The sequence below is a fragment of the Lagenorhynchus albirostris genome, chromosome 19, assembly GCF_949774975.1.
Source record: "Lagenorhynchus albirostris chromosome 19, mLagAlb1.1, whole genome shotgun sequence".
Classification (NCBI taxonomy): Eukaryota; Metazoa; Chordata; class Mammalia; order Artiodactyla; family Delphinidae; genus Lagenorhynchus; species Lagenorhynchus albirostris.
In genome coordinates this window covers 42,823,105-42,835,610 of record NC_083113.1, presented here as the reverse complement: position 1 = coordinate 42,835,610, position 12,506 = coordinate 42,823,105, and the positions used below count along the sequence as shown (strand labels likewise).

Here is a 12,506-nt window from a genome sequence, read left to right as displayed (position 1 = left end):
AAATTTAAACTCTATAATATTTCATTTTAATTGGGAATATCAGTACGAACTCTTGATTTGTTTTTTGTCTCTGGAAATCCACATATTTCCTAGTTCCAATCATTGAAAAAGTCTGGAAGCAATGACACTTCAGTGGCAATAAATGTCACTAGTGTCTATCTGTGGTCTCTAAATATCATTTTTTCTTAAAGAGATTTGTTTTCAAGAATGCAGCAAGAAATGTATAAGATGAGTCTGAGATATCTTATGCATGAAAGCAAAGAAGCAATCAAAAGACTACTAGGGTTACTAGGGTCACATCAAAGAGTCCAACAGCCAACTTGAATGGGTCCCACAGGCCACAAATGGAACAATTAGAGTATCAAGAGTAATGAGTACAGGACTTCCCTGGTGGCACAGTGGTTGAGAATCTGCCTGCCAAAGCAGAGGACACAGGTTCGAGCCTTGGTCCAGGAAGATCCCACATGCTGCGACTAAGCCCGTGTGCCACAACTACTGAGCCTGGGCTCTAGAGCCTGCGCGCCTACAGCCTGTGCTCAACAACAAGAGAACCTACTGCAATAAGAAGCCCTTGCACCACAACGAAGAGTAGCCCCCACTCACCACAACTGGAGAAAGCCTGCACGCAGCAACAAAGACCAATGTGGCCATAAATAAATAAATAAATTTTAAAAAATAATGAGTACAATAACGGAAACATGTGTATACAAAACTCTATTCATAATAAAACAAAACAAAAAAATCACTCCATTGGCTACCTTTGGAGACTGCTGTGACACTAATGTATTATTCTGAAAATTGAACAATAAAAGAACAGAATGAACCTAACTTTATTAAAATATATACATGTGTGTGCATGTGTACACACATAGAAAAAGACCTCAAAAGCTATACTTCAAGTATTAACAGTGATAATCTCTGGATGGTAGGGTTTTGGGTGATTTTTCTTTTTTGCTTCATTATGTTAAAAAATTTTTTCCACAACAACTATGTATTGTTTCTGTACTAAAAACATATTTTAAGGTTATAAAACAGTATGCAGTATATGAGATCATTTCTGTAAACAAAAAATATATATAATTCCCAAAATGTAATCTCTGGATAGTGGGATTAAGGTCATTTTAATTTTCTTCTTTTAGTTTCTCTAATATTTTTAAAAACTTTACTGTAAGGAATATTAACTACCTCTATGAAAAGAAAAACGAACAATAACACTTTTTTTTTTCAACATAGTGAGAATCAGAAGAGTAAGATTTTTCCAATATTTCTCTAGGACTGTTCAGGGCAAGTGTTCTGACCCACTGGCATAAATATCTGGTTTGTTTGGGTAATATATACCTAAAAAGAAAATGAGTGTTTTCATAGCTTGTTGCCACTAACCATTAAGATCTCTAAGCAATCTCTAAGTGACCTCCTGTGACTTTATAAGATCTTGGAACCCAAACATGGGACACAAAGAAAGTGACTTAAAACAAAAGCTATTAACTGTTTTCCAAGAGCCCCTTAATAAAGTAGTCTCCTCTGCCCTCTACTGGTGACAAAAATTAAATCTACTTGAAAATAAGGCATTCTCTGAGAGCAGCAGTTCTCAAAGTGTGGTATAGGGTCTCAGGTTTTGAAGCCCTTCCCATGATCCTCTCAGAAAGTCTACAAGGTCAAAACTATTTTCATATTAATACTAAGACATTATTTGCCTTTTACACTCTCGTTCTCTCTTGAGTGTACCAAGTCTGAAAAGTTCACTGATATGAGTTCAGATTCCATATTATAATTAACCTTTTAAGAAATTACCTCTTGTTGAGTTTTAAAGAGGAATACACACAATTATCTGAAAAGATGATGGAAGTCGCCCCCCTTTCCAACTACATACCTATGTGAGTATAGATTTTCTTCATCTATTTCAATCAAAACAACCTGTCATGACAGATTGAACACACAAGCAAATACAAAAATCCAGCTCTCTTCTAATAAGACAGACATTAAGGAGATTTGCAAAAATGTAAAACAATGTCACTCTTCCTGCTAAGTTATTTTATTTTGCAAAATACATTTTTCATTAAAAATGTCATTATGTTAACATGTAACAGGTTACTGTTCTATTTAATAAAGTTAAAAGGTTTCTCTTGAAGTCTTAATTTCTAATACAGTAAATATTGATACACGTAACCCACATAAAAGCTCTTTTAAGTCCTCAACACTTCTTAAGAGTGTTAGAGTGCTCAAACCAAAAAGTTTGAGATCTGAGGCCTTAAAACAATGTTTTCTAAATTACAGTCATATAGCACTTCCACGATTTTTGTCATTTATCTGAGTACCAGCTGTATTATTAGCTTTACTTATTTATTTCTTCAAATTAAATCAGTTTTTAAACTTAAATTAGTAATAGTTAATATACTGTCCTATGGGCTTTGTGTATTTAATTCAATCCTCACACCGACTCTGTGAGGTATGGAGTATTATATTATTATTCTTGTTTCCAGATGAGGAGTCTAAGGTTAAGCTATTTGCCCCAGAGCATATTCAACTCTGGCAAGCTGGCTCCAGAACCCAAGCTCTTGATCACTACTCGATGCTTTTCAGCCTCAAAATATTTCTCTACATACTGCCTAAAACCACCCGTATCACACTTTGGGAAATGCTGCCCTCATAAACAGTATTATTTATTCTTCCCAATCACCAATGTAAATGTCTATGCTTTGTGACATTTAAAAGCAGACTTCTTAATCTGTGCAGTAGTTTTTATTAAGTTCAAAGTACAAAGCAATATGGTGTGCAAAAATAAGGGTGATACAGTTCATTATTTACAAATCACCAAAATTTCCAGCCCCCCACCACCACGTAATTCAAATTTAATGACAGAGTTCAACAAATATATACTTAGTGTGGAAAGTTATTTTTTAGGAAAACTACTGCTGAGATGACCTCAAGCAAAACTTCACCAGAACTGAAAAACCCCTTTCAAATTCTGCTTAACACACTTCCTAATAATGGAGGTGAAGATGTTATTCTTATTTGCCCCATAATTGAGAACAGAAATGAAAGGCAGTGGAAGAGAAAACACTTAATGCTGTAGAACTTTTGATGGCTCAAAAGGGAAAGACTTGGTTTCTTCCCACCTGGACTGAAGTCTTCTTTCTCTTGTAGCCTTCCCCAGCCCCATCCCTGGATAACTCCTTCTCTATCCAATTGCTACCTGTACCATCCATTCACCAATAGTATTATCCTGCCATGTGGAATACCTTTGGTCTATATGTGGAGTACCATCTCCCCAAACAAACAAGATGCTTGAGAGCACAAGTTGTTAAATAATATTTCTATCTCCAAAAGCACTGAGGATAGAATACTATATACAGTTGACTCTCAGTAAATATTACCTCAAAGGTAGTCAAAGGCAGATGAAAAGATGTTTAATCTAGCTGGATATAATTTTAGCAAATACTTTAATCTTGTCTCAACATCCTCTGTCCACTGGGAACATGTGAATACTTATTATGCACAGGTATTTTTTAATTCCCTTAGCAGCTGATATAATAGCAGAAATATTCACACAATATATAATAGCCTGTCTGTGCAAAATAATATTTTACCAAGTTACTTATTCTTTTTCAAATAGGAATGCTTGAATTCTCCTAAGCTAAATAAGTACATGTATGGAACTCCACCACATATGCTTTGAGAGTTAAAAAGAGTCTTCCAAAAATGAAGTGTATATGCTTTGTGACAGATGATTACTTCCAGACTTTTTAACTTATTTATTCCTGTTCTCAGTCATGTTCTAGACAGTTTCAGTTGCTGGACAAGTAATCTCTCCATTAGCAAGTTAAAATTGTATTTTGCACAATTTTAATTGTATTTTAATTCTTCATTGGGGCAAAGTAGTATAGTTACCATACTGCAGTTGAAGGTGTCTGAATTCAAATCCTAACTCTACCACTTAGACTGGCATTGTGCAATTTCTAAAGTACCTGAGCCTTGGTTCCTTCATCTGTAAAATGGAATAGAAGTAATACCTATCTCATGGGATTGCTGCGAGAAAAAAAGATACATACATAAACAGCACACTATAGGGAGTGATACTTAGCAGGCACTCAATTACTATTATTAATATATATATTTTTTGCCTGCACCTCGCAGATTGTGCTATCTTAGTTCCCCCACCAGGAATTGAACCTGAGCCCTCTGCAGTGAGAGCACTGAGTCCTAACCACTGGACTGCCAGGAAATTCCCCATTAATAACTTCTTCTCACTTGCCGCAAGTATAATATAATGTTTCAGGAGTTTTCACAGTTTGGGGGGCGGGGGGGGGGAAATCTCAAAATCTGAAACATCACTTTCATGTACCTTATCTTGCTCACGCTACAAACCCCTTCCTCCAAATTATACGCTCTAATTTATAAGTAGGGCCCTATTTCTTGCGTATCTTTCTCAAAGCTCCAGATAACATCAGAGGCTCCATACTGAATAATCTACCTTGGTCTGAGAAGGGGGTTCGGCAGACCTTGGTTCCAGGTTCGTGTTCTGCCTCTAATTTGACCATATGATCTTGGTCAGGTTATTCTCTTCAGTGAGCCGTGGGCGTCCTCAGCTGTAAAAGGAGAGTGCCAGGCTACACCACCCCCAAGGTCCCTTCTAATTCTAAATTGGGAAGATCTTATCAACTCACCAGGGAAGATTAAAAGTGACTGTAAATCCCTAAATCCTCGCCCCAAAACGCAGCTCAAACGTCACTGCTTCCTTTTTCTGGACTCCTTGGCACTTTGTACAAATCTCCAGTGTCCACATCTGACCCTGCGCCCCAAGAGGCTGGGCTCTCTCTGAGGCTGTGTCTGCAGTCCCCTTACAGGGCTGCAGCAGGGACGACTGAAACCACGCACCCGAGGTGCTTAACACAGCGCCTGGCCCAAGGTAAGCGCTCGAGATATTGTACTTGGTCAGTATCAGTATTCAACGGATCCCAGCCCTCCCTGAACCTCGGTTTCCTCAAGGGTAAAAGGAGGCTGGACAGACCCTGCCCAAAGCCCCCAGGTGCGGGGCTGGGCGGCCTCAGGGCCAGAGGGGTCCCGGGGAGGGCCTGAGGGGCGCAAGCCGCGGGAAGAAGAGCAGCCCTGGAACACCGCTGGCCCTGAGAGTCCCGGGTGCAGCCAGGCGCCGAGATCCGTCCTCTCACCTCCCGGGCTCAGCAGCAGCTTCAACGCCTCCAAAATCCGCTCCAGACCACACGTTTCCAGAACCCCGCTGCCCGCTGTCTGCCGGAGGGCCGCCATGACTGGAGTGGGACGCGCCACACGCGACCTGCGCAGGCGCCTCGGCGGACCGGCGTCGCCGCCACGTTGAGCGTGGCCGAAGCCCTAGGGGCGGGGCCCGCGGCGTGGGGCGGGGTCGACTTGGTTGGGACTGCGACCTTCACGAAGAAATCTTTTCTCAGGCCACCTGTACTCGCAGGGGGCGGGGGAAGTAAACATAGCTAACACAACTTACCTACATGCACGATTTCAGACACTCAACATGTTTAACCTCTATATAAAGAAAAAGGATGAGAGGAGTAGTTTAATTATGACATAATATGAATTTCAGTATGAAAATATTTGAGTACCGGAACACTGAAGGTCATAGTGAAGCAATCAGTTGCTGCACCTTCTTATAATGAAGTTTGGGTATGTAAAACAATATTCAACCGTTGAATTTCTTCATTAGTGATATTTTAAAATAAGTACTAAACACATCCGTTGTGAATAATAACAAATAACAAATGTTGTTATTGATGATATGATTTCTTAAATGGACTCAGTTCCCAATAAAAGCTCAATCTTTGCCCTATTTACAGGCATTCCTGGAAAATTCTATGTCTATTAAAATCGTGCCCCATCAAAATTGAGTTAATATGTAAAACAGAATGCGTTGGAGATTTATATCATCGAAACAGGTTTTCACCTACATGAATCCTGGTGGGACATTCAAAAGTCATGTTGTCTGAAAGGCATGCTGCAAATCCAAGACAATGCTTCTGAGAGCAAGACTTTAGCACTCCTGCCTCTCCCTTCACTCAGTCAATAATTTCTCCTATCATTGTCACAAACAGCTCCAATACCCACTTCGTGAAACTGCTCCCAAGAGGCTGTCCTGCATTTCCTTGAGATCCCCTGAGCTAACCTGAGTTCATGACTGATGCCTGCTCTTCAGCAGTTAGCTGCTAGAAGTCTTGGGAAATGGGCTGCACTCCATATGCAAGACCATGCCACTGGGGGAGGAAATTGTTCATTTAACTCTTCTCAGTGAGTCAGGCCACCTCCAGGTCACTCCCATTTCTCTGGGCTCCAGCCCTAGTCCATCAGCCATTTCCTACTCTCTAGAATGAGAAGATATCAGAACCATTTTCACTAGGCTATCTTAGGGAGTTAAAGTGATACTGCTCTCAAGTATTTAACAATGTCTGCAACAGAGGAGATGCTTAATAAATTTTACCTGGATCTTCCTCCCCATCTCTTCCTCAAACAAAACCTGCCAAAATATCTATAAATTGGAGGAACATTTTTGAAGGGGAAATAAATGACCTACAAAATTTCCTAGCATTCTTTTCATCATATCCCACCCTAGGTTTTGTCAATAGACAGTTTTTCTTCAATAATGTGTGGACACAAGTTCATTTTGGGGGAAAAAAAATTTGAGGTCATTTCAAAGTGTTAAACATTTAGCAAAATGGGTGTAGGGCATCGTGTGGGGAAGGCCCACCCCTAATATTTGTGGGGATTAGTGAAAAATACAAATGGAGGCCCTCATACCATGTCTAAATATTTCAAAGTATAAATCAAACCAGTAGACAATATTTTATTAAGATCTTTTCTATCCTCCTACCTTGAAAAATACACCAGGTTTGAACTGAGAATTCTCAGACTTCACCTCAGAGCTCCATACTGGACAAGGCTATATGGGAAGAGCCAGTCGCCCACCTCTGGCCTGACCCGTTTTTATTCTCACTAGCGTCTCCATCCTCACAGAATTTTAGTTTGTAGGAATTGAATGCTGGTAGCCCCTTCCTCAGTTTGCTCTGGGCAGCTTCGTTAAAACACGAAGTACAGCTGGGAGACGCCCTGGTAATATGCTATTAAACATCCATCACAACCAATACCCTCAAGAGCTACAGGGAGAGGGCGCTGCTTCTCTGCAATGAACCATATGGGGTTGCTCAAGATGCACAAAGAAGTCTGTATTGGTGTTAAACATGTTTAGTTGATTTGAAATTAGCCAAGGGACCCAACCTTGTCAGAAACTTTAGGGTCAGCAGCTGAACAAGCGATTTAAGCAGGCTGGGGGCTGTTTGCCTCAACCCAGACCTAACAAGCCTAACGCACCCAATAGTTATCAATGGCTGTTTTTATAGAAACAGAATTCCCATCAAAGACTCCAGCAATTGAAGGTTCTTATCTTCTAAAGTCACATGTGATTACTAGAGTGGTTGCATTCCATTTTCTATAATTGACCCCCACGTTCTTTATGATATTGCATATACACATAATAGAATATTATTCAGCCATTTAAAAAATGAAGTTCTGGGCTTCCCTGGTGGTGCAGTGGTTGGGAATCCGCCTGCCAATGAAGGGGACACAGGTTCGAGCCCTGGTCTGGGAGGATCCCACATGCCACAGAGCAACTAAGCCCGGGCGCCACAGCTGCTGAGTCTGCGCTCTGGAGAGAAACCACCGCAATGAGAAGCCTGCGCACTGCAACGAGGAGTAGCCCCCGGTCTCCGCAACTAGAGAAAGCACGCGCACAACAATGGAGACCCAACACATCCAAAAATTAATTAATTTAAAAAAAAAAAATGAAGTTCTGATACATGCTGCAATATGGATGAACTTTGAAGACGTTATGCTAGGTGAAATAAGCCAAATTTAAAAGGACAAATATTAAATGATTCCACTTACTTGTTTGGGATGATGAAAAAGTTCTGAAAATAGAGGTGATGGTTATACAACATTTTGAAGGTACTTAATACCGCTGAATCGTACACTTAAAAGTGTTTAAAATGGGGCTTCCCTGGTGGCGCAGTGGTTGAGAGTCCGCCTGCTGATGCAGGGGACACGGGTTCGTGCCCCGGTCCGGGAAGATCCCACATGCCGCGGAGCGGCTGGGCCTGTGAGCCATGGCCGCTGAGCCTGCACGTCCGGAGCCTGTGCTCCGCAGCGGGACAGGCCACAGCAGTGAGAGGCCCGCGTACCGCCAAAAAAAAAAAAAATTGTAGTAAAATATAACATTTTACCATTTGAAACACTTTTTTGTTTGTTTGTTTTTTGCGGTACGCGGGCCTCTCACTGCTGTGGCCTGTCCCGCTGCGGAGCACAGGCTCCGGACGTGCAGGCTCAGCGGCCATGGCTCACAGGCCCAGCCGCTCCGCGGCATGTGGGATCTTCCCGGACCGGGGCACGAACCCGTGTCCCCTGCATCAGCAGGCGGACTCTCAACCACTGCGCCACCAGGGAAGCCCGCACTGTTGATATTTTGCACCTGATAATTCTTTGTGGAGGGAGGCTGTCCTGTGTGTTGCAGGATGTTTAGCAGCGTCCCTGACCTGGACTTGATGCTGGTAGCACCTCACCAGTCATGACAACCGAAAGTATCTCCAGAAATTGCCAGCGTCCCCTGGGGGAGGGGGCCACAATCTTCCCCAGTGGAGAACCACTGCCCTGTACTAACTTTGCTGACCTACAGTGTTATTTGAAGCCCTGCTTCTTTCTATCCCTCGGCACAACCCACAATAGCCTCCTGACAAGGAGATTTCATTGGTTTCACTACATGCCACATGGGTGGATATCCTTCAAATACAGTGACCTTAGGTGCGCGGTTTCCCCGCTATTCTGCCCCAACAGAATGACACAAAGTTCAGGGGAAGTCATTTTAATATGAAGCTTCTTTCTCCATGTTTTGAATAAGCTCACCTAACCATTTGTCTGTCTGGCCTGGAATTGTGTAATCAAATAAAACAAGTTTGACAATGGTGTAACAAAATTCTTTAATAAAATTTATAAAAATGAATATTTAAGAATAATTTTTTCCACCTTGTTTTCCTTTTCCCAAAGAAAATACAAAATTATCAGCACCCACACACATATACACTCAAAACTACAGTGACATTCTCTACACAGAACTACATTAGAGTTTAAATTGCTGAAAAATCAAGACAGTTCTAAGAAGTGGTTGCAGGGATGGGTTTTTCTTCCAAAAACAGCTGATAGATAGGGAAGCAATTTAGATAAAGTTCTGGTCTGTGGTTGTCAAAGGTTTCTTAAAGGTTGTGTTTCAACTAAAAAAGGATCCAAATTAAGGTTCTCCCTACCCTCACCTCCCTTCGCTAACACCCTTTCAAGGAGTGTTTTCTTCCTGCTCCTAAGAAAAAAAAAATTTTGGATTTTTAAAACATTCTGAAGTTTTCATGCACAGTTGGAATTTGGGGCAAATGTGTCCAGACCAGCCAGCATTTTCTATAGATCAACAAAAGCAGGCACTGGGGATTCTGTGCTTTGGGTACAAACCACGGTACAAGGCTCCTGGCAGGAAACGAGTGTTGAGATTCCTCTACTCTTTCAGAATTTTCAGGTCTGGAGGTAGCGCCACCGCAACCGTCTTCAGCCTCAGTTGGCTCAATTTCCAGGCTCAGTAACAATCTCCCCTGCCATCTCCACGGCCACGTTTCACATTTCCCCTCTGCTGTGATGAGCCAGCTTCTGTCTTTGGCTGCAGCACTTCAGGCACTATTCTGAGTCCCGGAATGTACCACTCTTTTGTTTTAGGGATAAATGAACATTAAAAGTTCAGTGGCACCTGAAAACTCACCACCTTTTCTGGTCCAGGCTCCCTGTCTAGAACCAAAGCACCCCATAACGACATTCACATAACAAACATTCTTACTCAGGACAAGTAAACTGGATAGATGCCCATTTCAAGTTATGTACTCAGGAGATAGAAAAGGAAAACCGTTAAAAGGTCTTAGGAGTACACAATACCCACTCAGCATATGGCCAGACTAAGACATAAGCCTCTTTCCCTAAAAGAGCCCAATAATTTCTGCATCAGAGAAATGTGATAGAATTCAGAGGGTGTAAGAGTGGATATTAGAACATGGGACACCAGTGCAGTGACGGGAGGAATGAAAGCACACAAATTAATTTCTTTATATAAAATCTACAATAGGGAAATTGACCCCTCACCTTCCTTTGAAAAATGAGGCAAAGCCCTTACGGAAATCTGCCAGTTGCCAGCAGAACCTTCTGAGGCTGAAGCTACTCTTTTGAAATATTAAAATTTGGGGGTCTTTTGGACATCGTCATCATGTAAAGAGTGATGAAAGGGAAAAAAAGATTCATGGAATGAGTCAAAATCGTTCTAACACACAGATTAGATCTATAAAGTGGAAATCATAACTATCCTATCACTGATCACGGGTCTCTTCTCCAGAAACGCATCTCAAGTGAAGGAAGCTGGAAAACCATCAGGAATATTATTCCCCCATTTCCCATCACATGAGTGTAGGGACCCATCTGTCTCCCCATCGGTCTTGAGTCCCCTAGTCATCCTCGCCGCCTCCATACATGTCCGCCAGCTTCTTGAAGCGACCGCCCCATTCGTTCAGGTAGTCATAATCCTGGTCTTGGTCTGACTCCGAGGAATTCAGGGAGCTCAGACTAGCAGCTTCAGAGCCGCTTCCTTCATAATCAAACACCAGCAGAGAGTCATAGGGTGGGGCGGTGGGGTCACTATCAGCTGCCTTCAGGTTCTAAAGAAGGAAGACAATAGGATCTTTCATTGAGAGGAATCGCACACCTGTCATGTTAGGCAAGATGCCTTCTTTTGGTGCATAAAGCCAAGTGTTAATGGCACAACAATGAGACCATCCTGCAGAACGCCAGGAGCACTGAACACCAACAAGGTAAATGTAATACGAACTGGAACAGAAGATGGACATGATATATTGTTAATGAAAAGATAAAGTATGCAGAATGTTTTCCCCCTAAACGAAACTGGTAAATTATATGTAGGCAGGAGAGATGAGCACCAACCAATCAGGATGGACAGAGACTAAAAACAATGAGGACAGTCATGCCAGGCTACACAGCCTGCATTTCAGCCCGAGAAGATCTGAAAGGATGAATGCCAAACTGCTAAATTAACTTTGGTGATTATGGTCAGGGGAACTGAGGGAGGACTTGCACATTTTTTCTTTATATACATTTTCATAATTTATATTTTTTAAATAGCAAACATTTTATTTTTGTAATTAAGAAATAGCTATAATCAGATATGATGATACACAAATGAATGTGAATGGAGGAAAATACCTGAATCCAGATGTATCTAAAAGGGATGGTTTAAAGTGGCCCTTCCTGTTCACAGTTTTCTCTAAGATCCAGTGCCTAGAATGGATCTGGCTTGATCATTTCCAACACTGCCATGCTTTATATAGTCCTTGGTGACAACAACTCCTCAGGGAAGCTAAAGCAAAACCTGCCCCACACTGTGAAGACTTGCTGAAGGCCACTGGACCATCAGACAAGCCCTGAAAATCATTCCAGCAACTGAGCAAGTAATCAGGTAACATAGTTTAAGGAAATAGATCCCACTGGACTATTATTATCTTACTTGGTTCTTTGCTTAACCCCACCAGTTCTTCCTCATCTTACCCTAAGCTAATTAACTTAATGCCTATTTCCCATCCTCCCTTGCATATAGGGACAATCCTGTGACAGTCCTGGCCAATAACATGTAGGATGAACTTCCTTCTTGCCTAACAGTTTGCTAGAAGAAAGTTTTTGCCCCCTGCTCTGCCCTTCCTACTTCTTGACAGGAAAACAGGCTCAAGGCCTGGAAGTGTGGCAGCCATCCTGTGATCATAAAGCAACAAGCATGAGAACAGGGATATGCTGAGATCATGCAGCAGAAAGGTAGAAAAGGGTGATGCACCAGCCTAGACTGCTTACCCTAGTCTTCTATTTGCATGAGGTAACTCTACTCATATCTATTTAAGCTTCTGGTATTTATAGTTGAATGCATTTCTGATATATACAATATGGAAACTATTTTTCTGGCCCTCAGGTAGCCTTGTGATACACATTTAACATTACGTCCCAATGTAATGCAGGGAAAGAGAGACCCATTAGTGAAACAAAACTGAATCTCTTTAGTTTCATTTCTTATTCTATTAAATCTTTTCAAGCAAGTCTTGGTTTTGCTGTATGAACTTTGCAAATTCCCTAAGACTAATTCAAAGTGCTATTAGTTCTGAAATTTAGATGAGGCACAAATAAAAAAACAAATAGGGCTCAGAAAGGGCTTCCCTGGTGGCGCAGTGGTTGGGAGTCCGCCTGCCGATGCAGGGGACACGGGTTCATGCCCCGGTCCGGGAAGATCCCACATGCCGCGGAGCGGCTGGGCCCGTGAGCCATGGCCGCTGAGCCTGCGCGTCCGGAGCCTATGCTCCGCAACGGGAGAGGTCACAACAGTGAGAGGCCCGCGT

The 12,506-nt window shown here is 42.0% G+C and overlaps 2 protein-coding genes across 4 annotated transcripts in view; both read right to left on the bottom strand.

Annotated features, from left to right (window-relative positions):
* TANGO6 (transport and golgi organization 6 homolog) overlaps window positions 1-5,265 on the bottom strand; it is a 176,209-nt gene extending 170,944 nt beyond the window's left edge. The window contains exon 1 of the mRNA XM_060131846.1: window positions 5,169-5,265. Within this exon, the coding sequence (XP_059987829.1) occupies window positions 5,169-5,265 (97 nt within the window). The remainder of the gene's footprint in view (window positions 1-5,168) is intronic.
* Window positions 5,266-9,038: 3,773 nt separating this feature from the next.
* The window catches only part of CDH1 (cadherin 1), a 78,659-nt gene continuing 75,191 nt past the window's right edge, over window positions 9,039-12,506 (bottom strand). For all 3 annotated transcript variants that reach the window (XM_060130607.1, XM_060130609.1, XM_060130608.1), the window contains one exon: window positions 9,039-10,769. In XM_060130607.1, coding sequence (XP_059986590.1) covers window positions 10,560-10,769 — 210 coding nt within the window. In that variant the 3' untranslated portion in view covers window positions 9,039-10,559. The remainder of the gene's footprint in view (window positions 10,770-12,506) is intronic.